Source organism: Gobio gobio (assembly GCF_949357685.1).
Source record: "Gobio gobio genome assembly, chromosome: 13".
NCBI classification, from domain to species: domain Eukaryota; kingdom Metazoa; phylum Chordata; class Actinopteri; order Cypriniformes; family Gobionidae; genus Gobio; species Gobio gobio.
In genome coordinates this window covers 25,381,286-25,406,761 of record NC_137106.1, presented here as the reverse complement: position 1 = coordinate 25,406,761, position 25,476 = coordinate 25,381,286, and the positions used below count along the sequence as shown (strand labels likewise).

General features: G+C 39.0%; 3 protein-coding genes across 3 annotated transcripts in view; 2 read left to right on the top strand and 1 right to left on the bottom strand.

Moving 5' to 3' along the window:
- Positions 1–19,329, bottom strand: part of wdpcp (WD repeat containing planar cell polarity effector) — a 76,767-nt gene extending 57,438 nt beyond the window's left edge. Inside the window, exon 1 of the mRNA XM_079833734.1 lies at positions 19,013–19,329. The gene's annotated coding sequence lies outside the window, so the exon portion shown is untranslated. The remainder of the gene's footprint in view (positions 1–19,012) is intronic.
- Positions 19,330–20,081: 752 nt separating this feature from the next.
- On the top strand, positions 20,082–25,080 carry mdh1ab (malate dehydrogenase 1Ab, NAD (soluble)). Its single transcript, XM_079833548.1, has 9 exons — positions 20,082–20,198; positions 20,765–20,863; positions 21,069–21,165; positions 21,924–22,099; positions 22,210–22,332; positions 22,442–22,618; positions 22,857–22,970; positions 23,388–23,477; positions 23,651–25,080. Exons 1-9 carry the CDS (start codon positions 20,196–20,198, stop codon positions 23,771–23,773), a joined length of 1,002 nt encoding a protein of 333 aa, XP_079689674.1. The 5' UTR covers positions 20,082–20,195; the 3' UTR covers positions 23,774–25,080.
- A 284-nt stretch (positions 25,081–25,364) lies between these two features.
- The window catches only part of ugp2b (UDP-glucose pyrophosphorylase 2b), a 43,329-nt gene continuing 43,217 nt past the window's right edge, over positions 25,365–25,476 (top strand). Inside the window, exon 1 of the mRNA XM_079833559.1 lies at positions 25,365–25,472. The gene's annotated coding sequence lies outside the window, so the exon portion shown is untranslated. The remainder of the gene's footprint in view (positions 25,473–25,476) is intronic.

The window sequence follows — 25,476 nt, the reverse complement described above, 5'->3', positions numbered from 1 at the left end:
AAAACGAATCTTTATCAAAGTCTTATCGGTGCTCTTTCCCTCTTTTTCCTCTCTAACACAGACGTATTCACATTAATATTCAACCTGAGCAAAGGATGAGTCCGTCAGGCAATCTTTCTGTTTGCCCAATGGTCGACCCCAAAGAGACGTTTTTCTTCTTTTCACTTATTTAATCAGGCCGAGATTAAATTTATCATTCCTCATTTATGGCACTCTCGTTTTAACTGTACCTTTAGTTCTGCCCTTCATAGTCAATTATCATCCACACCTTCGATTTATTTAACGCAATCAAGCAACTCTACATTTTTTTTATTTTATTTCATTTAACTTTTTTTCAAAGCAACAGGACCTTAGCGACGTGCGAGAATACAGGGCAAATTGAATAATAAAAAATGTCAGATGAAATTAAAAAGGTCAGGCCGGTGAATTCACGTGCAGCAGGGCGAGTGTAGATAACCAATGCAGTTTAGCTGACTGCAGCGGAAAAGACGGAAAGAAAATCATCAGCAAGTGATTGACCCTTGGTGACCCCATGCCCCTACCCAGGGTCATAATGGAGAGATGCACCTGCTGATTTCAGGAGATGAGTGAGGGAAAAGCAGACATGTCCTCTCTTGACTTTCCCTCTCTCTCTCCCTCTCTCTTCTAAACTCTCTTCAGTCAAAGACGCAAGTAAAAGTGTCCCATCTAACCTGGACTGACAGCTGAAATTATAGACAACGGAAACTGCCAGAGGAGAAGAATTGCAGCCCCTCCAAACACCCCTCAAACAGGCATTTTAATTTCACCTTAACCCTTCACCTCTCACTCTTCCCCTTTCAAAAAAATCATAACACCCTTTTCCTGACACTTGCTGTGATTTTGGTACATGTTATTAGGTTTCACACACACAAGATAGCAAGTAAGGTGTCGAGTGTCTGTCTCTAGACTTATTTTTTCTCTCTCTCTCTCATTACTGCCCTGTGTCTTGCATTTTTAAAATGCAAAAAAAAATCTTTCTTTGTGAATGGCCCCTTACAATGTACAAAACAATTGGCCTGCAACATGACGAACACTGCAACAATAATGGTTAATCAATCTATCAATCAATCTCTATTTCATAGTGCTGCAGGGATGACACCAAATGGGTTTTTTAATTTATGAGTTAAAAACGGTCTGTGTAGTAAACAGAGCAACGTCTACAGCGTAAACTGCTCACACCTCAAACGTTCTCATCGAGATTCTTATTAGAAACACAATTTTTTTTTTTTATAAACATAGCTTCAAAATTTGCGTTGTTTATTCAAATTCAAACTAAATTGAATGGGTATGAGTTGGAAATGCACAGACCTCTTAATAAAACGTCTAACAGCTGAGAATGCATATCAAAGCAAAAACTGAGCCATAAGGCCAAATTAAACTGCATGTAGACAAACTGCAAAACTGCTTGGTTAGAGTGATGACCAAGAAGCTGATGGTCACTCTTGTTGAGCTCCATGATCATATGGAGACTCAAGCCTCTCCTAAGTGAAAAGACACATGAAAACCCACTTGGAATTTGCACAAAAAAAAAAAACTCCTAAAGTACTCTCTTAGACTGTGAGAAAGAACATTCTCTGGTCTGATGACCCCAAGTTCCATATCAACAGTAAAGTGTGGTGGCAGCAGCATCATGCTGTGGGGGTGTTTTTCAGCAGGAGGGACTGGGGGACTCGTCAGCGTAGAAGGAAAGCTCATTGCAGCAAACTATAGAGATAGATAGCTTTAATAAAACCCTGGTCCAGAGCATTCAGAACCTCGGACTGGGCAGAAGGTTACCCTTCCAACAGGTCAATGACACTAAGTAAGCACACAGCTAAGACAAGGCAAGAGTGGCTTATGGACAACTCTGTGAATGTCCTTGAGTGGAAAATGGCTGTCCACCAACGGTCCCCATCCAACCTGACAGAGCTTTAGACGATCTAAGGAGAAGAATGGCAGTAAATCGCCAAATGCAGATGTACAAAGCTTGTCGCTTGTTTTTTTTGAATACATTTGCAAAGTTGTCACTAATCTGTTTTTAGCTGTCATTATGGTATATGGAGTGTAGATTGATGTGGAAAAAAATGAAGGGGTACAAATACTTTCACAAGGCACTATATATATATATATATATATATATATATATATATATATATATATATATATATATATATATATATATATATATATACCTCTTGTGTGTAAACTTTCAGCATCACCATCTCTGTTTTTCCTCTCTCTCTTTCTTCTGTATCTTAACCTGAAGCTACTGAAGTGAAAATATAATACAGTACAACAAAAAGAAAACAGAAAAGGCAGCAGCTCTTATCAGAGTCCTCTAGGGCACAGCCTGGCCATGGCCATCAGCATTAACATTAAAGAGGCACAAAACAATGGAAAACACTTTAGGAGAGAGAAACGGAAAGGGGAACAGGGAAGTCAAACATACAAGTAGATGTGCTGACAAAATGGTGTCACAGATTACAGAAGGGCATGATGGGATACTGGAGGATGCCCAGGAGTGCTGTGGGGAGGGTGATAAGACAGAGGAGAAAGAAGATGATGGGGAGAGAGAGAGAGAGGGGGGGGGGGGGGGGGGGGGATCTCCATAAGAGTGATAAGTAGCCCAATAAACAGAGAGGAGGAGGAAGAGAGAGAAAGCAAATAAGTGGGAAAAAGTCCATCGTAACATTCAAAAGACAGTCCAATTGAAATTATTAATTGAAAAATAAGCACTGCAGGAAAATATAGCTAAACCAGCTTTTAATATTGTTTTAATTTAAAATTAAACAAAGAGCTAAACAATAGCCATGTCCTTAATGACATCATCCACCAGGAAGTGACAATTTTTGTTAACAACAACAAATGTTAGAAAGTATTTGCAATGCATTTTTGTGGTATTAGTTGGTTTGTCTCCCTCAAAAACATGCTATCTTGTCCAATAAAATTACAGAAATCTGCGTTAATCAACATTTAAAAAGATGGTAAATTCCTGTTAAGCATCAGTCCAATTTTCTTGCCATTGTCTAAATAATAAAACCATAATTGATCTTGACCAGAATTTTTTTCTGAAAGTCTGCTATATCCTTTTATAGAAATACTTACTTAAATTTACATTTCAAGATACTGCATAACAGGAATTACCCAGCTGGCTTTTAAGCAGGGATATTTTAGACATTTCCATTAACTAACCTCAGTTCAAAAAAAGCCAGAAAAGCCATGCAAGCAAAGAAAAGATCTGAATTAGTCTATATATTCCCATCTGTCTTCTTTCAGCAGTTGAAATACCACAGCTTCATACAATTTATACCATATCATATCAGTCCACTCATCTATTTCTTTCCTCCACTTTCTCAGGTCCTCATAAAGGGAGAGACAAGTCAAGTGTGACAGACAATATGTTGCTACACCACGTAACATGAAGGTGCCATTGAAGAGACACAAGGACAGAGTGGCGCCATGGTGCGCACACACACATACACACACACACAGCCTGAGTGTCTTTGAGAGAGGCCTCTATTCACATTCAGCAGGCAAATAATAGCGACTGACAGGCAAGCAGCTCAAAATGAGGTAAAGCTAATACTATTCATGTGAGAAGACATCTACAGTATGTGTGTGTGCGCGAGCGCGTGTGTAAGAGCTGTCAATCAGGGCCATAAATGAAGTTGGGCAGCGTGACTGACGTGGCCGGGGGCAGGTCTGTCTGTCTGTCAAATGAGAAGAGAAAGGAATGAACAAGTGTGAAAAACGAGGAGATCCCAACGGGAATGATCCGAAAAGGAAGAATCTACTCCAATTGTTGTTAGAGAGCAGGAGAGCAAGGCCATTGAGAGTTCAAGAGTTGAAAAGTTCAGACAGAGGGGGAAAAAAAAAAGAGAGTTTGAGACAGAGAAGATCGGCACAAACATGTACTGGAGTTGCCAGCACTCTAGAGTTAGCAGCATTAATTGAGATTAGGCAAGGATTTACTAGCCTTTCCCCAAGAAGATGTGGGTTTAAAAGAGGAGGAGAACTGTAAAGTGGGAGGGTGAGAAAGAAAGAGAGAAAGCACGTGTCAGCATGTTTGGATAGATGCTCTGACTCTGTGCCATGCTCTTGTAGAGCTGACCGAGCAACACTCATACACATACACACAATGACATCGCCACAAGTCATCTTATCAACTGGACATTCTTCCACTTCATTCTTCCCTCCCTCACTCTCTCTATCTTTCTCTCTCTCTCCCTTTCACAATCCTTAAAGGTTTTATTACTATAAATATATAAATAAATATTTATACTAAGCAAAAAAGAAACATCCTCTTACTTTCCACTGTTTTTCCCCCCAGAAAAATTATTATGTGTAAATATGGCATTTGATTTGGCACTGCAAGGACGATCAGCTGTCCTTACTGTCTTCCTTTTTTATTGCTCTGGCCACATCTGGGTCCTCATGTCTCCCTGCATCAGGTCTATGTCATGTTCACGCAGGTGATCAGAGACCCTGGGCATCTTTCTTCTGGTGTTTTTCAGAGTCAGTAGAAAGCTCTCTTTAGTGTCCTAAGTAATTGTAATTGTGACATTATTTGTCTACCGCCTGCGGATCTTAACAACATTACAGTTCAATATCACTTCACCAAATGATTTCAGTTATTTCAAAAGGTCCTTACAGCCTATAACAGCAAAAGAACCAAAACCACAAATAAACTACCTAGCAAATAAATATATTAAACAATAGGACAAAAAACAGCTAATAATTGGATGTTAATTAATGTTTTGAGAGAGGGAGAGAGATAGAGAGAGAGGGGGGGGGTGATCTCCATAAGAGTGATAAGTAGCACAATAAACAGAGAGGAGTAGGAAGGCGAGAAATCAAAGAAGTGGTAATGCGGCTTTGCATCGTGGTCACATTACCACCTCCGGTGTGCATTATTTTTCTAATAATTAAACAGCCCGTCGTCAATTATTCCTTACATATACACTGTCCAGCCAAAAAAAAAAGTTTTGGACTGTTTGGATTTAAAAAAGGAAAATACTAAAAGGTGAACTATGTAGGATTTTTGCAGTAAAATATCCAGAAATCACTAGGCCAGTGTTATATATTTTGTTCAGTTGAGTACTTAGAATATCCCAAATGTTTCCAACTATTTGTAAATCGTGAGAAATTGCTATTTTAACCGAGGAACCGGGACGTGTGGGCTATGCGTGTGAGGGAGTCGCCTGTCGATTGCGTCATATCTGCGTCACCCTCGGTTTCCGGTTTTATTCAGTGAAACACTTTACTCTCACTGCAGTGTGAACAAGTGTCATAGCAGCCGCCGAGCGAACGTCATAACTTCCTTTTCAACACACTTAGATATATCTAATACGATAAACAGAGTTGCGTTACCTCATATACTCATGACTGGAAAAGAGGAAGTGGCGCCGGCAACCGTGTCATAATAAAAGTCCTGCCGGCGACTATGCCATAATAACAGTCCCGCTCTTCAATCGCTCCTGCGGCCTTGCTCAGCTCCACAACACTCGCTCCTGCTCTGCTTCAGACTACAGTAACGTTAATAATCGCATCCATGAACATGATTTATGCCCGAGTCCTATCCTGACTGTTTTCCACCGGCTGTGAGGTGAAAACCACATGTCCCAAGATTCTGCGCTCAAACGAGGCGTCATCAAACTACGCCTTTGTTTTGAACAGGCGACCTCTAGTGGACGGAAAAGTTACATAGTGTAGCTTTAAATGGGCTATATGCGTTTTTCTAAAATTTAAACTCGCGACTGACACCTGTGGCCAAAAAACAGAACTGCTCTTATTTTCTGCTCGCTCTCGCAGCGGTGGTGACGTCACATCCGCAGACAGCGCGGGAAAAACCCGACCCGACAGAAAATAGGAAAAATAGGATACAGGCTTCCATTACAGGAATAAATTACATTTGAAAAAAATACTTTTTTATTAAAATACTTTAATAAAAAAAACTTATTTTGAATTGCAATAATTTCACAATATTAGTTTTACTATATGTATTTTTTTTATATAATAAATTGAGCCTTTAGAAGCATTAGAGACTTTCAAAAACCAAACTTCTGAGCATTTTATATATATATATATATATATATATATATATATATATATATATATATATATATATATATATATATATATATATATATATATATATATATATATATATATATATATATATTATATAGGTGTGCGACTGTGCATGCATTAATGGTGCATCTGTGCATTACAGTGGGCGGTTTTCAGCGACTCTTTCTGCTGGTTATAACTTTTTGAGCTTGTAATTTACTTATTCATTCAACTGACTCGGATTAAAACACTGTTTAAAAACACGGATTCATTTTTAGGAATGAAACAAGTGTCTCACTGCATTACAAATCTGCATACCATCCACCCTAAATATGTAGTATTCAGAGACTGTATTGAATCATTTACTCAACTCTGATTCCTTCTGGAACAAAACACCACAAACATGTGTAACTGGGCAATATGCAGCAGTTCCATTTGCTGTGGTTTAGCTTAGAACGAAGCTTCCTCACTCAATAATAATTTATTGTTGATTGAACTGCTATATAAAAGCAATAGTACACTCACAATTGTGTTTTTTATATTTTTATATAAAATATTCACTAAAACATTTCCTTACTTGTATTTGTGTTCTTTTTTTACTTTACCATTATTTTAGTAATTATAATTTTGACCTACAACAATAAAACACAGTAACACATCCACGTTGAAACTGAGAAAAATATTTTTTTGATGGAAAAGTTCATAGAATTTGTTTTCTCAAAATCTGGTCAAAGCTGAGCAAAACCGATCAGTCAAATTGACTCAACATGTAGTTATATTATTATTATTATTATTATTATTATTATATATATGTGTGTGTGTGTTTGTGTGTCTACACATGTGACTGTGTGTGTGTTTGCAACGATTTAATAGCCACAAAGTTCTACGACTCCATGTATGGGAGTTTTATATTGAATGTTCAGGCTGGCTGTCTTACTAAACACTTAGATAAAGACTTTGGTTTGAATTCTTCCATCCCGACAGGCCAGGCGTAATGCGATTCTTGTTAGCATAGCCAGAAACATGGGTGGTAATAACCTGAGTCTAAAACACTCACAAGGAGGTCTAAGTACATCTGTAAACGTCATTAGAGCAAAATGATCAGGAGAAAGAAGACCAAGAAAAGAACAGAAGAAAGGAAAAAGGAGCGATGCCTTTTAAGCAGGAGTTTGCCCAGAGACCTGGAGCAGAAAGCCAAACAGTGGGGGCGCAAGGTTGGGTCACACTTCTCAGAGCCAAGGAATTTCTTGTCATTTAAGAACTGGTGGGGATCTTTTTTTGTCTGCACACTCTGGGTTTTTTTTCTGTGACTTTCAAACACTAGGCTACACTTTGTTTGTGAAATAAATTCTGGTGACCAAAGGTGAGTAAACGTCAACAAAAGCCAAAACCGGAGCCACTAAACAACGGGGGAGCAGCTCTAGGAGTCTGTCTACCAGTGTCCAGTGTGGTTGTTGGTGAGACAGGTGTCAGTGTGTCCGTGTCTTTGTTTTTGTTGTTGGATTTACTTTCTTTAATGTCCCTGCCAGCATTCATCCCCTGACGTTTCGCGGTTTGGCCCTTTGACAAGGATGCGTGGAAGGAGAAGACCTCAGAACGTCGCGAGCAGCTGAAAGGTCAGGAGAATGTTCCGGACTTCACAGCAGCTCATTACAGATAGTCTGCAGGATGCTGTCACAAAAAAATGACAACCTGTCAGTCCAGAAAGGCAAACATTGACATGGTGGCCGCAACACAGCACATGCCTGCCCTTCCTCTCACTCGCTTTCCCTCACTCTCTTCTTTTCTTCAGGGTGACATACAGAGTGATTGACCTCGTTTACACCTTTCAGAGTTATTTCTACATTAGACCACACAGAGGACAAAAATCACATTCCCAGATATCTTTTTATGAAATACTGTAAAAATAATAATAATAATAATATTGTAAATAAAACAAAGCTTATTGGAGCATGTTTAACAAAAAAAATATAGGCCTATTTCAGTCTTTCTACTTCAAAATGATGTTTAATTTAATGTGTTATGTGCCATTTCTTTGTAATTATTTGTGAAATTTACTGAAAAACTTTTACATTTACTTTAAATATATAATTAAATATAAAATATAACGTATGCACCTCTTGGAACACAAAAAAATATTGGGAAAACGTATTTACACTATATTGCCAAAAGTTTTGGGACGCCTGCCTTTACATGCAAATGACCTTTAATGATATTCCATTCTTAATCCGTAGGGTTTAATATGGAGTTGGCCCATCCTTTGCAGCTATAACAGCTTCAACTCTTCTGGGAAGGCTTTCCTCAAGGTTCAGGAGTGTGTTTATGGGAATTTTTGACAATTCTTCTAGAAGCGCATTTGTGAGGTCAGGCACTGATGTTGGACGAGAAGGCATGGCTCGCAGTCTCCGCCCTAATTCATCCCAAAGGTGTTCTATTGGGTTGAGGTCAGGACTCTGTGCAGGCCAGTCAAGTTCCTCCACAACAAACACACTCATTCATGTCTTTATGGACCTTGCTTTGTGCACTGGTGTGCAGTCATGTTGGAACAGGAAGGGGCCATCCCCAAACTGCCGAGTCCCAGACTCGTCCATCGGATTGCCAGACAGAGAAGTGTGATTCGTCACTCCAGAAAACACGTCTCCACTGCTCTAGAGTCCAGTGGTGGCGTGCTTTACACCACTGCATCTGACGCTTTGCATTGCACTTGGTGATGTTAGGCTTGGATGCAGCTGCTCGGCCATGGAAACCCAGTTTGGAGCTCTGTAGCTATTGACTATATACGCACTGTGAGCCTCAGCATGCTCTGACCCTGCGCTGTGATTTTACTTGGTGCTATTTTAGTTGATGTTGTTCCCAATTGACCTATCGGTAAGCCCCTCCCATCGAACGCAGATGAGCCAATAGCAGTTGAGTATCAGTTGCGCTGGGACCGGAACTCGGACATCTTTAGGTGTCAGCGCCATAGAGAAACATTGGAAAATCCGAAGCTCTCATTGATTTGATGGCGTTTATGCTACAAAAATGCTAAAATGTCGTGCCTGAGGTACTGTAACACTGATTCCAGGGATCCTGAGAGGATTTTCTGTTTGTCATACTCTCATTAATTTACGATTAAAGTCCCTGCTAACATACAAACCGAAATAACTAACTGTTCTCATGTACATCGTCATGTAACACTGTAGGTGTTTGACTATCGCGACAGGCCTATTTGTATCTGCAAAACTCCGATAAACTGCGTGCAAGCTCTCCCTTTCACTACCCGTAGACTATAATACCCATCAAAATAGGAGTCCTCCTTAGTAGGACAGATAATGTAGACCTTAAACATATCTAAAATTAAATTAATTTACATATAATCAGTTTAATATTGAGAGGCACTGAAATGTAGACCTTTGTGTTTTTGACCTACAGTGTTACATGACGTGAGAACAGTTAGTTATTTCGGTTTGTATGTTAGCAGGGACTTTAATCGTAACTTAATGAGAGTATGACAAACAGAAAATCCTCTCAGGATCCCTGGAATCAGTGTTACAGTACCTCCGGCACAACATTTTAGCATTTTTGTAGCATAAACACCATCAAACCGATGAGGGCTTCGGATTTTCCAACGTTTCTCTATGGCGCTGACACCTAAAGATGTCCGAGTTCCAGTCCCAGCGCAACTGATACTCAACTGCTATTGGCTCATCTGCGTTCGATGGGAGGGGCTTACCGATAGGTAAATTATAATACCACTAACAGTTGACCGTAGAATATTTAGTAGTGAGGAAATTTCACGAATGGACTTATTGCACAGGTGGCAACCTATCACTTGAATTCACTGAGCGACTGAGAGTGACCCATTCTTTCACAAAACTTTTGTAGAAGCAATCTGCATGCATAGGTGCTTGATTTTATACACCTGTGGCCATGGAGGGGTGTCCCAATACTTCTGGCAATTATAGTGTATATGCTCATCCAACAATTTAGTCAAAAAATATTTTAATATAATTTATATAATATTTTTTATATAATTATAAACATATTCAATATAATTTCTGACACCAAAAATATTTGAAAAATATATGGTTATTTTTAAACAGGTTCCTGCTCAGGTTCCATGTCCCTAAACATTTCCTGCATGCCATTTGTCAAACAAAAAGATAGTCCCACCCCCAACTCCGGCCAATGGTGGAGCTAATGTTGCTGTGTCAGGCTGGTTGAGATGCGTGTAAAGCAGACAAAGAAACAAAAACTTTGATTACTAGCAATCACAATTTGCACAGACTACACTGACAATTGAAGTATTACTTGTAATGAAATGTTCTTTTCCTCCAGGTGTTTTTGGCAGTCCGGATAAGAGTCTTGCCCTTTCTCTGACCCCTAAAGCCTTCACCGCTGACAGAGACGAGACACAAAGTTATTTTCAATTTAAAATAAAGGTTGGATTTTCCTGTGACCCTTGACATTTGAGTTTGAGCATCATCATGTGAGTCTGTGAGCGGGTGAGAAAGAACAGAGAGAGCAGGCGGAAAAGGAATGCTGGGTTGGACTGGAAATTCTCTGAGACCATCTGACAAACAACCAGAGTGATCAGCCATGCATACACAAAACACACCCACCAAGTGCCCCTCTACAAACATAATGGCTTCAACTCTAATGGGATGCCCAGTTGATGTTAAACCAAGCACACACACTCCCTGCTATTCTATCCATGGCTCCTACATGTTGCATTTGACTGATGATAGTCAACACATACACATGTTTCCCCTCTTCCTCTTTATATGGGAAAATCCTCAAATGGAGGCGGCTGGCCCCAGGTCAGTGGACACAATAGCAGGGAAGTGCATTGCTGTGTCAAGCCCTGTCTTGTCAGATCCTATATCAGCTTTCCCAAGCAGGGCCCGCGGGCCGCGACTAGAGCTCAGAGAGTATTCTGCAGCAGTTAAAGAATTAAAAATGGTTGTGAGAGATCTCATATTTCAGACATCACACTCTTCTGACGAACTAAATGAGGTGTTACTCACCAATCAGTTGTGTGACTAAGAGCCAGCGCGAGTGACGTGGGCCGAGTCTTACTTGAGCATGTGTCAAGCCTCTGCCGCAAGTTACAACACTTTGACGGCCTAAAATGCTCACATGAGACCAGTGTGCTCAAAGAACAGCATAATTACCACTGTTTTTGAGTTTCATATTGGTGCTACATCACTTTTTATTCCCAGAAAACAAATGTTGATTGCAAAAAAAAAATTATTATTAATATATTTGTTTTGTTTCTCAGTAGAAATATCTAAATATCCTTAAAACAAGGTTAGCTTGTAGCTTGCCTTAAAATGATCAACTCCCATATATAGACACTAACCACGTTTACATGCGCACTTTTTTGTCATTCCGATTAAAATCATTCCGATTGTAAGATTCAGTGGACTGTTTACATGAGACGTTATCTAAACCGATCTGGTGTTTAGCCTACATGTGCTGACTTTCAATCTGAATAATTTTGTGACACGCGCACACAGTTTGTCTGCCGCATCAGATTCGTAACGTTAGTATCGCGGATCAATAGTTGTGTTGGTAATTTTTATATTTATTTATTTTTCTGTGGGCGGACATGCAGTAGTTTAAACTAATTTATGTCCTATACAATGGCTATTTCAACAGCTGTGAATGATGAATGATGAATTAATTCAATTCATTTATTTTGACAAACACAAAATTAACTATAAAATGCAACCAAATTATTAATAAAAACATAGGATGTACGGTGAAACAAGAATGAAAGCATTCAAGACGTGCTCCGCATACTAGTAGGCTACTAAACGCATAGATATTTCAGATTAAGGAAAGATACCATAATCACAAAGTTATAAATATTAACAAAAGTAATTACAGCAGACTTTAATAGTTTAGTTGTTTAACTTTTTTTTAAATATCTAACTTACGAGAAACAAAATGTCCACATGTCCTCTCCAGCAGCTTGAATGTTCCCCGTTGCAATGGCAACTCTCAACGGCCACCAGCTATTCAAGCTATTCATTATTTGTTGTAAAGTGTAAGAATCACCTCAGAAAAATGTATTCTTCTGTCAGGCGCAGTTGAAGCCCAGGTCAAACGCTGTCAAGATAAGATGTGTAGCCAGGCTATGTCTGTGTCATTATTCCAACATCATGTTCAACGAGTTACGAAATAAAAAGTTTAATACCTCAGAAAAATTAACTTTCCTCTCTTGTCAACATTAGCCTGGTTTGAGCGCGGCGCGCGCTCTTCAGTTGTGGAGGCTCGCGCGCTATCACAGAAAGACGTGCACTCAAAGTAATCAGATCAGGACGTTTACATGGTGGAATTTTTCGTTTGATCGGTTCATGGAAAGGTTTATCCCACCCCTCTCAAACCGATTACAATTTCATTCGGTTTGGCCATTTTTATTCCGATTGAGGTGTTTATATGGAGCATTTTCATTCAGATTGGACTTTTAAACCGATTACAGTGCTCCATGTAAACGTACTGTCTCAAACAGATAAAGATCTAGGCCTATCTAAACAGAAAAGAGACATTTAAACTTTTCAACACTGTAAAATCAGTCATATACTGTGATGACTCAGGTCTGGTTTCACAGACAGGGTTTAGATTAAGCCAGGATTAGGCCTTAGTTCAATTAGGACATTTAAGTAGCTTTTATAAATGTGCCTTAGAAATTTTTTTTTTACTTCTGTGCATCTTAAGACAAAACAATGGCACTAATTTAATTCAGGTGTTCCAATCACTTCCATAGCCACAGGTGTACAAAATCAAGCACCTATGCATGCAGACTGCAAAATCCTACAAACATCTGTGAAAGAATGGGTCGCTCTCAGGAGCTCAGTGAATTCAAGTGTGGTACCGTGATAGGTTGCCACCTGTGCAATAAACTCCATTTGTGAAATGTCCTCACTTATAAATATTCCACGGTCAACTTTTAGTGGTAGTGGAAGCAATTGGGAACACCAGCAACTCAGCCACGAAGTGGTAGCCACGTAAAATCACAGAGCGGGGGTCATCGCATGCTGAGGTTCACAGTGCACAGAAGTCGCCAACTTTCTGCAGAGTCAATAGCTGCAGACCTCCAAACTTTGTGTGGCCTTCAGATTAGCTTGAGAACAGTGCTCAGAGAGCTTCATGGAATGGGTTTCCATGGCCGAGCAGCTGCATCCAAACCTTACATCACCAAGTGCAATGCAAAGCGTCAGATGCAGTGGTGTAAAGCACGCCGCCACTGGACTCTAGAGCAGTGGAGACGTGTTCTCTGGAGTGACTAATCACGCTTCTCTGTCTGGCAATCCGATGGACGAGTCTGGGTTTGGCGGTTGCCAGGAGAACGGTACTTGCCTGACTGCATTGGGTTGTTTTTCAGGGGTTGGGCTTGGCCCCTTAGTTCCAGTAAAAGGGACTCTTAATGCTTCGGCATACCAAGACATTTTGGACAATTTCATGCTCCCAACTTTGTGGGAACAGTTTGGGGATGGCCCCTTCCTGTTCAAACATGACTGCACACCAGTGCACAAAGCAAGGTCTAAAAGACATGAATGAGTGTGTTTGGTGTGAAGGAACTTGATTGGCCTGCACAGACTCCTGACCTCAACCCGATAGAACACATTTGCGATAAATTAGAGTCGGACCTCACAAATGCGCTTCTAGAAGAATGGTCAAGAATTCCTGTAAACACACTCATAAACCTTGTGGAAAGCCTTCCCAGAAGAGTTGAAGCTGTTATAGCTGCAAAGGGTGAGCCAACTCCATATTAAACCCTAAGGATTAAGAATAAGACGTCCAAAAACTTTTGGCAATATAGTGTATACCAGTGCAAGACAAGTTGCTTTCGGTTAAAACAGCTAAAACATGCATTTTAGTCTGGGACTAGGCTTAAGCCTTGCCTGTGAAACTTATAAAAAATTTTAGCACTGAAAGAGGGAGAACAGGACACACACAAACACAGATGACTGAAAGTATTGAAACTTTTTTTTCTCTCAGACAAATGGCACTGGACCCACCCCAAACCACACCTGCATACAGTAAATGCGAGCAAGCTTTTTTTGGAGGACCCAACTACCCCATGATCCAGACAGGAGGCTGTGGTTGGCATGACAACGCTATCCCAGCTAACATCGGTAACTTAGGGCACAGCGACTACAGGCCTAATCCCTACACTGACAGAGACACAAACAAAAAACCAACCTCAAACTCAGGACCTGGTCCAGGATGCTCACTGTCTCTCCGTCTCTCCATTTCTCACCATTGTGCAAGAGAGTGTGAAGGCCAGGACTGTCTGTCCAGTTTAAGGGATTTGAATTAATGCAACATGTTTTGATTGCTGGACAGCTACAGTCGAACACAAAGGCCGACTTGAACAGCACCAGCCTCTGATCCCCAAGGCAATGATTCACTCCTTTTGATGAGTGCAGTGGATGTGTAGGACTCGAAGAAGAGCATTGTTGAAGCAAGCAACAAAATAACAACAACAAAAAAAAAGACCAGCCAGAGACCAAACACAACGCAACGTTGAAGAAGGTTATGGTTATGTGGCCCATCAGCACACTCCACTGTCAGACAGAGAGAACTACAATCTAGGTGATTAATTTAGTCTAGTGCCAGTTCACCACCTTTATAAGTTAATTGATATTGTGATCTAGGGCAAAATGTATCTAAAGCTTGTTATTTAACATGCACCAATACACACACACACACAACAATTAATAATATAATATAACAACATAATATCATATATAATAATATAAAATTATTTTTATTATACTCTCATATTTCATTTGGTTATTGTTGTGTAAAAATATTATGTACCTTATGCTAAGGAAAATTCACATTATACAGTCTGTCAAATTAAGTTGACAGCAGTATCTCTGCGCTTTGATTTCAAAACGGATTTCATGGCATGTTTACCAGACACAGAAGAGGATAGACAGGGTGATTGACAGGTGGAGGGCGGGACTGCTTTATAAGCAGGTGAAGTGTGTGCTTTCACTTTGATCAGAGATTGTGTGTGTGTGTGTGTGTGTGTGTGTGTGTGTGTGTGTGTGTGTGTGTGTGTGTGTGTGTGTGTGTGTGTGTGTGTGTGTGTGTGTGTGTGTGTGTGTGTGTGTGTGTGTGTGTGTGTGTGTGTGTGTGTGTGTGTGTGTGTGTGTGTGTGTGTGTGTGTGTGTGTGTGTGGCTACCAGGCATGGGAAAGTTTGAGGCTGACAGAGTGTGTAGTTGACAGGCATGGGGAAGTCTGGGTTTGAAAAAGCATTCTTGAGTAAATACTCCTGAGGGCTTTGTTGTTTGAAGCTAAATCAAAGAGCACTTAGAATGATCACGAGCCAGGAGAACCCAGCTGTACATTTGTGAAACAATGTGACAACTTGAAATGCGGTTGTCTTTAAAACCCCTAAAGGAGGAGAAACTAAACACTCGCTCAATTACTTCCAGTCAGGTTTCAAGGGGCTGGAACTAAATGTTGTGCCTTTGAAACTCCTCCAAAAAAAGTGCCGGTTGTAAATGAGCACAATTAAAATAAATCCATTCAGTGATTTGTTGAATATAAAGGTTCAAAGGCTTTTAGGCGTTTCTTGTTTATTATTTGGTTGCATTTTTGTTCTAGAAATTACACTACAAAACTAGTGCTACACTGACACCTATTGTTCACAAAGCAGAACTGCAGTTCAAACTTAGGGCACTAGAAAAATTATCTAAGATCATGCTAAGAAATAAGTTCAGTGATGGACATCACAGTTCTCACATAACCCCATTGAGAGACAGCAAATTATCAAGATGATTTTTGCTACCAGATAATGGAAGAGAGATAACAGTTGTCTGGTTTGGAGACAGTCCCAGATCACCAAGAGATACAACTGCCTTTGAATAAAGCAGCTCATTGTGATATAGAGGGAATAAAAAAATATTTAGAATCACAAAAATAAGGGTATGTAATCTTAATCTAATCAACATGGATTACAAAACGTCCGTGTACAGAACACATAATACTTGGCACTTTCATAGTGCCAATTCTGTCATTTCTACCATGGGTGAATACCGATGGTTTCAGTTAAAAAGACAAACAAACAAAAAGAACCAACGTCTATGGAGCAATGATACCACCATACAATAAAATGACATGTCATCATGACCTTGCTGAAATCAACAGTATGGGGTAAACAGTAATGCCACTGAAATTGAAAAAAAAGGCCAGATATTGAAAATGTGTCCCATCTTTTATGTACACTGATTTTATTTATGTTTTTGAATGAAGTCTCTTATGCTCAATGCGGCATTTACTTGATCAAAAATACAATAAAAACACTAATATTGTGAAATATTATTATAATTTAAAATAATTATTTTCTATTTTAAAATGTAATTTATTTATCTGATGGTAACGCTGCATTTTCAGCAGTCATTACTCCAGTCTTCAGTGCCACATGATCCTTCAGAAATCCTCTAATATACTGATTTGCTGCTCATGAAACATTTATTCTATCAGTGTTGAAAACAGTTGTTCTGCTTTGTGGGAACAATGATAATGATTTTTTTTTAGGATTCTTTGATAAATAGAAAGTTCAAAAGATCAGCATTTATTTGATGTTGACCCATTTAATGCCTTGCTGAAGAGTCATTTTTGATATATTTCACTATTCAGGTCATTCTTGACAGATATGGATAGTATATATAAACATACCGCCTCAAAAACAATAAATAGTCAAATATATCTTCCTTCACTGTCCAAAAAACTAGTCTGACCTCATGTCACAGAAAGCAAGAGTTTAAAAAGTCAAAAGCTCTTTTTCGTTTTCACACTCTCTCACCCAAACCCACAATATTTTTCCTCTTTCACCTTCCTCATAGCTCACTCAGGCACTGAGTTCACTCATAACACATCCCACAGTGTACCTCTTTATAGTTAGTTTGATGAGGTCAAGGAGTGCAGATGTTCTCGTATACCAGGTATTGTTTTGATTTTCCCTCTATGCACAGACCATGAACATCCTGTTCATGTCACCAGGTACAGCATGAGCATTAGACACAATAACAAACATTCCCACTGACATGACACGAACAATGCAGGTCCACAAAATCTGTGCAGTTAAAAAAACAAACCAAAAAAAGCAGCAGAAACCAGCTAAGGTCACTAGAGCGTGCGTTGATAGAGGTGCACTGAATCAGGGGACAGCATCTGAAACATGACAGCTGAGATATGACTTTAATCCACAAAGAGAAGCCTGAAATCAGTCAACTTATTATTTATTTAAACTAAGAGTACCAAACAACCTTCGGCTCAGTAAGTCTTAACTGCTGAAAAATGAATAAAAAAGTATCTCACAACAATTGCTCGATAATAATTAGTGCCATTTTCGGGTGCAGTTGTTCGGACATAAAAGTTGCTTCATTTGTTATTATTAATGACTTAATTTGACTGATTTCAAATTTCATTTTCAATAGTTTAACATGAAGTGAGTTGACTAACGTCTAGTACAGATTAAGGGGGCTTGTTGAAGCAGGTCTGGATTATTCTAGAATTTCAGTCTTCATAGTGTGCAATCTGATACTGCACTACTAAAATATTTCAAAACTGCAGCTGCTAGAGTGACAATCCTGTCATGGGAAAGAGCAAAGGTTATGTGATTTAAAGGTTAAATATGTGTTCCAAAGTGATCTGACACACCGATATCTGGATGCATCTGTTTGCTTTACAATTTGACAAGAATACATATTCCAAAACTCATCTCACTAGTAGTATCTAACTAAAACAATGTATTTATTTATACAAATATGCATTATATAGTATTGTATAGGTGTGACACACTTGACCTTTTACAGAAAACCGAAGGTGTTATAAAACACCAGTCTCACAAAACACAGCGTGAATGAAAAAGCCTAAAGGAGAGAGAAAGAAAGAGAAAAAAGAAAGAAAACAAGGTAGGCACTGGCAGGCTCGGATATCTTCAAAAATGTCTTATATAAAATATTCTGAATATAATAATCTATTCCAACAATTAAATGCATACAACTATATCCAGTAATCTGACAGAAATTGTTTAAAAGGATTAAAAAGCATTCATAAACTGGGTTGTGGAGAAGAGTGTGGTGTTGTTATGTTCATGTACATCACATGAAGCTGCAACACTATCCCCAGCTCCTTTGTCAGGCAGTTTGTAATGAGCCTGTAATGAGTTCATGTAAAATGCAGCAGGGAGATCACCTATCGCACCCAGAGCAAGGGTCCTCACAACACTGAACTGATACAAAGGCCCTATATCAACCTCTCAATATAGGAGGACAGCTATCATAGAGACATACAGGGTGTGATGACATGGCTGTATTTTCAGACAGAATAAAATAGCAGATCAGTTGAATAATTGGGTTTGTTAGAGTTAGAATAAACTATCTGACAACTCTCCTTACTAATTGAAAATATTTTTCAGAATGGGGAAATATGGTTGAATTACTAACTCCTGCATCCAAAAAGAGATGGGATATTTCCATATGTTTGTAATTGGGGATATAAGATATAACCTAGTTTTGATCGTTTCTGACATTACTTTTCATAATATGTCACTGCCCTTGTTACATTCCCAAGCTATAATATATAGGCTATATAATGGTAGGCTAGCTAACGTTAGTTCTGTTACCTAGATTACGAGTAATAATTGTCTATAGTCCTATTTATAAACTAGACACACCTCGTGGCCACTAATAATATTTCCACGCTCTCGACAAAACCACAAGCCGCCACAAGTGAATCTTAACCGGTCAGTGGAACCGGTGGTAGACCGCGGAATTCCAAAATATCTGACTGATACGAGAAAAACTACTAACGTTACATTGTTTTGCACTGTACAACAGCTTCTACAAAAAATGTATATACCATACACATGCATGATTCACCAAATAGTAACGTTCCTTCAGTGCACAGGCTGCTCTGACACATTCATGGACTCACCGTTTAGTAGTTCACAAATAATCTGTTGATTTCCACTTGACTGAATTGATGCCAAAGGTGCCGTGTGTGTTTGTTGCCAGACGAATACAAATTAATATACCTCCAGGAGAAAACGCTTGCATAAATTAAATGGTTACAGTTAAACGCGGTCCTCCTTCAGTTGTGTAACTTTAATACATTTTCACACGATATTTTACAGTATGTTAGCTGTTTCCAACCATTGAGATGTTCATGATTTCAAGAGTGTCTAAGCAACGGACGCAACTGTAAACTCTCCATCACTGTTTACTTTTCACCCGCGTTGTTTTCCAAACATTACGGTAAACTTATTATCTTCCGGGTTGTTCCTGTCAGGAAGAATTGTTCCAGTCAGGATGAATTGAGATATCCGTACTTGTACCATTTACATGAGTTCACAAACCCTACCAATTCTTTACAAATTTGGTGTTTTTTTCGAGGAATGTTTTGGTTATTTTTCGATTAGTGCTTTATTGTCCAAATAGGCCTACACTTACAAACACACACACACACACACACACACACACACACACACACACACACACACACACACACGTGTATATATAAACCTATAAACTAAGAAACCATTAAACCTGCTTTATGTTATTTTATGAGCAAATTATGTTTTTATGCAGCGAATCGTTATATTGAGAGTCGGATCTTTTTCAATTAATCAGTCAACGTTGTGTTTACTGCGACTCTTTGAACTTTGTCAAATTTAATGATCAAATAGCAGAAATGCTATACAACATACTTAAAATAAGTATAATAGATTGTAAAGTGCACGGCACTGTTTAGACCTATTGTAAATTTAAATATGTTTAAATTAAATGAATATTTTATGACCTGAATAATGACTGCATACAAACTACATGGTTTTTTGTATCGGTGTTTTGAAACGAACTGTTTGAAAGAACCGATTCGCTCTGATAAGTCGTACGTTCGACTCATGGAAGAGGAGTCCGTTCCCGTGATTATCTTATAGGAATTGTAGTCTTTATTTAAACCAAATTAACGTCTGTACGGCCACTAAAAACTACATTTCCCAGAAGACACTTGAAACGCAGGTGCAGCCACAACTTGTTGCCTCGTGAGGGAATATAGGGGTGACCTCCGCAATCACCGGAGCATTTAGAGAGCCGCTGTCATTCTAAACCAACTAAAAATGGTAAGAAAAAATAATATTCCAAGTTACATTTTAATTGAATTGTGCATTTTACTGTCGAGATATGATCATGTTAGCGGAAAATGACATTTGTGTGGAAAGTTTTACTTTAAGAATTAAGAAGCAGAACCTAAACTTTGCAGTTATCTGTTAAATACTGATCGGGAACCAAGACCTGCATAATGTTGATTACACTTGTTAGAATATGGAAGTCAAGCACTTTTGTTTGCATATGATATTCCTTATATCAAACAGTTTAAGGCATTTTGAGGTGTATTAACCCTGTGCACAAGATTAGTGATTCTGAATATAATGCAGATACATTCATTTGCAACCAAATGAACGTTTCTGAAGAAGTGCCGAATGGTGAAAGGGAGTTCATTGAAGAAATATATAAAATGTCTCCCAGTTTAAAAATATCCCAGCACGTATTTCTGGCAGAGTTTGCCAGGACTATGCTATTTATATGTTCTAACTGAACTCCTGAGTGGTTGATTTAATATCACTGTTATTTTCTATGCTACCTTACATCTATTGTTTATAATTCTTTCGCTCTTGTTTTGCTGTAGGCTGAGCCTATTAGAGTCCTGGTGACCGGCGCCGCAGGGCAGATCGCATACTCTCTGCTGTATGGCATTGCAAAGGGAGATGTCTTCGGTAAAGATCAGGTAAAGGCAGGATTTGGCTTATGCAGTCACATCCAATTAAAGGATGTTGTATCATTCATGCTGTTTGACTAATTATAGGAGTATGCACCATATATGTCTTTGACAGCCAACATCTGATGAGATTAATACTTAGGTGCAGGTCACAAATATATTGTGACAGTTATGCAAGTAATGCACTAACGTTCACTTTCCCTCTCTCTTTCAGCCCCTCGTTTTGGTTATGTTGGACATCACTCCCATGTTGCCTGTGCTGGAGGGTGTCGTTATGGAGCTGCAGGACTGTGCCCTCCCACTTCTGAGAGGTACACTCACACACAGAATGGACTGTCATGAGGCCCTGTGTTCTCTAGTCTTTGTGCCAGACACGCAGTCTTAAAGGCCTGTGTTTTCACTGCACAAATGACGAGAGCTCAGAGCAATCTGATTGGCTGCCTGTATTATCCCCAGCTGAAAGGGTAGCTAAACTTAGGATTGTGGTTCCTATCATAGGATGGTATAGGAAGGTTGACAGTGTGTGAGCTGTCAAGTGTATGGAACAAAACTATCAACCAAAAACTCTGGAGGGCCAAATTTGATGGGTGAAACCAAAATATGCCATTGGTCACATTTCACCCCAAAGAAAAAAATCAGTGGCTTTATGTACATATAAACAATATATTTGCATTATGACATTTACATTCATAACAACCACCTTTACCCAAAGAAAAAATATATAATAAATACATGAGTTCAAAAAATATTACCATGATATATAATTAATGTAATGTAAATGACACACTATTATTATTTCATATTTAATGAAAATTGTGTTAATAAGAATTAGTTGTAAATAAGTAGTATCAGCTAAATATTTTTTCTGTTTATTTCAATCTGGAACCAGTTATACATTTATTTTATAACTGTAAAAGCTGATACTTTTTACATATTAAGTTTTAATAATGGGGTCTTTCACATTATTCAGGTTCTTTAGTTCTATGTTGTCTTGTGACTTCCTGAGGTTTGCTGGTGTTGTTTACCCTCCATCTACTCTATTATCACTATCTGTGCCTTTTTGTTTCAGAGGTCATCCCCACCGATAAAGAGGACGTTGCATTCAAAGATTTGGATGCTGCAATCCTGGTGGGCTCCATGCCAAGGAGAGACGGCATGGAGAGAAAGGACCTACTTAAGGCCAACGTTGCCATCTTTAAGTCTCAGGGGGAGGCACTAGACAAGTATGCAAAGAAAACCGTCAAGGTGAATAACAGCCCGATGACCGTGACCTAATTAAGAGCTTGCCCATTTGGCAGAAGTAAAGATAATCAAATGTGAAGGCAGTATTTTGACCCTTGTGTTTTAATATGCAGGTTCTAGTTGTTGGTAACCCAGCCAACACCAACTGTCTGATTGCGGCCAAATCTGCCCCGTCCATCCCCAAGGAGAATTTCTCCTGTCTGACACGTCTGGATCACAACAGGGCTTGCTCCCAGGTAAAACACCCCCTTGTTGGATGGTCCACGGTAATGAAGCTTGTTTATGAAATTGTTCAATTTATGCCCAACTCTCTCACTAACTAGTACTGCACTATGTGTCCTCTAGGTGGCAATACGTTGTGGCATTTCAGCAAACGGTGTGAAAAATGTGATCATCTGGGGAAATCATTCGTCTACACAGTACCCTGACGTCCACCACTGCAAGGTGATTGTGGAGGGGAAGGACGTGGCTGCATTCGATGCAGTGAAGGACGAATCCTGGCTGAAGGGAGAATTCATTTCTGTAAGTGTTGTCTGCTATGACTTCCTCCTCCTGTGGAGGTCACTGTTGGCTTATTTACTATGGCACACTACTGAAGCAAGAATATTATAGTATGTTTATTAGCATTCAAGTGTATGACATTTATTTAGTAATAAGAAAGTTGGTTAGTTTAAGTAGGTCCATTGTAGCAACGTTCCGTTTGCACATGACTACTGATTGGAGTGATCTAATGTTATTCCACTCTTCCTCTGTTTCACAGACAGTGCAGCAGCGTGGTGCTGCAGTCATTAAGGCCAGGAAGCTCTCCAGTGCCATGTCAGCCGCCAAGGCCATCTGTGACCACATGAGAGACATCTGGACAGGCACTCCCGAGGTCAACTTTTTTTTTTAGGGCCTTGGCCCCCTAGTTGAGAATTACAGCTGACTAGTTTTTATCTATGAAGGAATCTTCTACTCTAAAGTTATGTGTTGTCCAGCCATTTTTGACAAAAGAAGGCTCAAAGTCAGTCTAATAAACATGGAAGACGCGTGATGGGGCTAAAAAGTCGAGCAATATGAAATAGAAATGCACAAGGACTGTGTGATAACATTATTTGCTCATTAGTCTTTTTTTCCATTCCCACACAAAAACAATAACAGTTGCATTATTAAGTATTTACTTGTCTACAAGTAATTTCATCTTCAATATGATGGCATAATATGATAGTGTCAAATTGAAGTGTTCTGCTTATTGTGTGATGCTATACAGGGAGGCCACTTGTTCTGAACTGTTCTTGTGTTTGTATTATAGGGTGAGTTCATCTCTATGGGTGTCTATTCCACTGGAAACTCTTATGGAGTACCTGGGGACCTAATTTACTCATTCCCTGTTTCAATCAAGGTTTGTCATGAAACCTTCTCAAAATCTGTGCCTGATATCTATTCCTTAATCTCCACCCCATGGATTTATTCACTCAGAGTCCTGAGATTCTGAGATTATCTATTTATCATACTCTAATCAACTAGAAAAGTATGATTTTTATCCACCATTGCAACACTTCTCTTTTTCTTCAGGACAAGACCTGGAAGATTGTTGATGGGCTGGCCATCAATGACTTTTCAAGAGCCAAGATGGATGCAACAGCAGCTGAATTAGTGGAGGAAAGAGACACAGCTGTCTCTTTCCTGGGTGTGTGACTAAAAACCCAGACATCTACACCACTTTTAGATGGCCAGAAAACTCCAGAAGCACGTTTGTAAAACACTCCAGAAAATCTTTGTTGTTTTCCCCCCTGAAACTGTTACATGAATTCTAGAACTGTATGTACTTAAAATCCTAATTCCTCCTTTTGCGGCTGGATTTTGGCTGATTTTTCAGAATTGGAATCTAGTCTTGCTGTTTAGCAGGGACTTTGGTTGTTTCCCCTGCCTGTTTTTGGTCTTCCATCTGTCATGTAAGGAGAAACAATAGTCTAAAACAAAATGTTAACCATTTGTAGACTGCCCTTTCCGATCTAGATCTACATAAATGAGGACTAAAGCCTGGAAAGGACTCAAGAGTACATAAATTAGGTCTTTCTGTCTCATTATCCAGCTGTTACTGAAATTTCAACTGTTACATGTCTGATAGGAGTTTGTCAGAAATGAACAAGGAATGTTTAATGTGTTAAAGTATTTTGGCTTTGAAGTTACTGTAACATGTTTATATGTAGAAACCAGCAATAAAGACATTAATCCAGACATTAAAATTCATACTTTAAAAGATATTTTTTCATACATTAATAAATCAATCTTTTGCACACTGCAGTTTACACTGAATTGAGTAACACTTAATATTAATGTGTCCTTGTTACGCATGTTACATGTATTTGCTATAGTAATAACTATAAATTGTGCAAAATTACATGTAACAAAACCTAATCCCATAGTGAGTACATGTAGTTAATTACTATTACTCAGTACTTAAATATATACTTACACCGTAACAAGGGCACATTTAAAGTGTAACCAACATTCTTGGCTTCACTTAGAAATATTAGAAAAACAAAATATTGTACTTGTTCTCTGACACTACATTCACTGTGAAAAGAGTTAAACGTTCTGTCCTGCAAGGTCATTGGTGTGAGTTTGCAGACGTGGCCTTGTCGACTGTGTTGCCAAATCTCGATAGAAAAACTACCCCAATATTTTCTGTTTTTTAAATAATAATTAAGGTATGTGGTGTTTTATTGTACTAAGGACCCCATGCACTAGATACCCCAAAACATGACCGTATTCTACGGATAAGCTGGGGAAAAAACGAAACCCTTGATAGTTTATACTTATTAGTGAATCCCGAAGTCATATTTTAGTATACGGACATGGCAACACTGCGGCCCGACTGAACTCAGCCAATGAGATGCTCCGCTCTGAAATGCAGCGCTATCATTGGTTACTGTGAGTTTACATTTCTTTCCCTTTGCATTTTTTTTATGCTTTGGAATTAAATCTACACCAACGCTGGTAATACATAGCTTGCATTTGTTTAATTCATAAATTAAAATATCCCACTGTTCCTTGTTACAATCTGAGTGTGAACTAATACAGATTCATTCATAATCACCATTCATCAAGACTAAGTAACCGGGATAAATCACAATAATTACCAGAAAAAAATGAATGACACGTGACGTATATAATTTTGGTTTTCTAAGCAGCTCTTTGAAATTTAACCATATTAAACGTATGATATTCAGGGTGTGTTAAGCAATGTTTTTAGTGAAGCACTTCCGCAGTGTTCCAGTGACCCCGCACTGCTGTTTCTGAGAGAAGAAAGTTGGTTGGTCAGAGAGGGAAACACGTCGCTGTTCCGGAACAACCTTCAGCAGCTCCCCGACAGCATCATTCAGCCTTCAGAGTAA

Excerpts from the sequence above, each read along its gene's own strand:
- mdh1ab (XM_079833548.1), top strand. Across the intron at positions 22,619-22,856 it reads TGAAGGGAGAATTCATTTCT|ACAGTGCAGCAGCGTGGTGC; the intron begins GTAAGTGTTGTC and ends TCTGTTTCACAG. Across the intron at positions 23,478-23,650 it reads CATTCCCTGTTTCAATCAAG|GACAAGACCTGGAAGATTGT; the intron begins GTTTGTCATGAA and ends CTTTTTCTTCAG.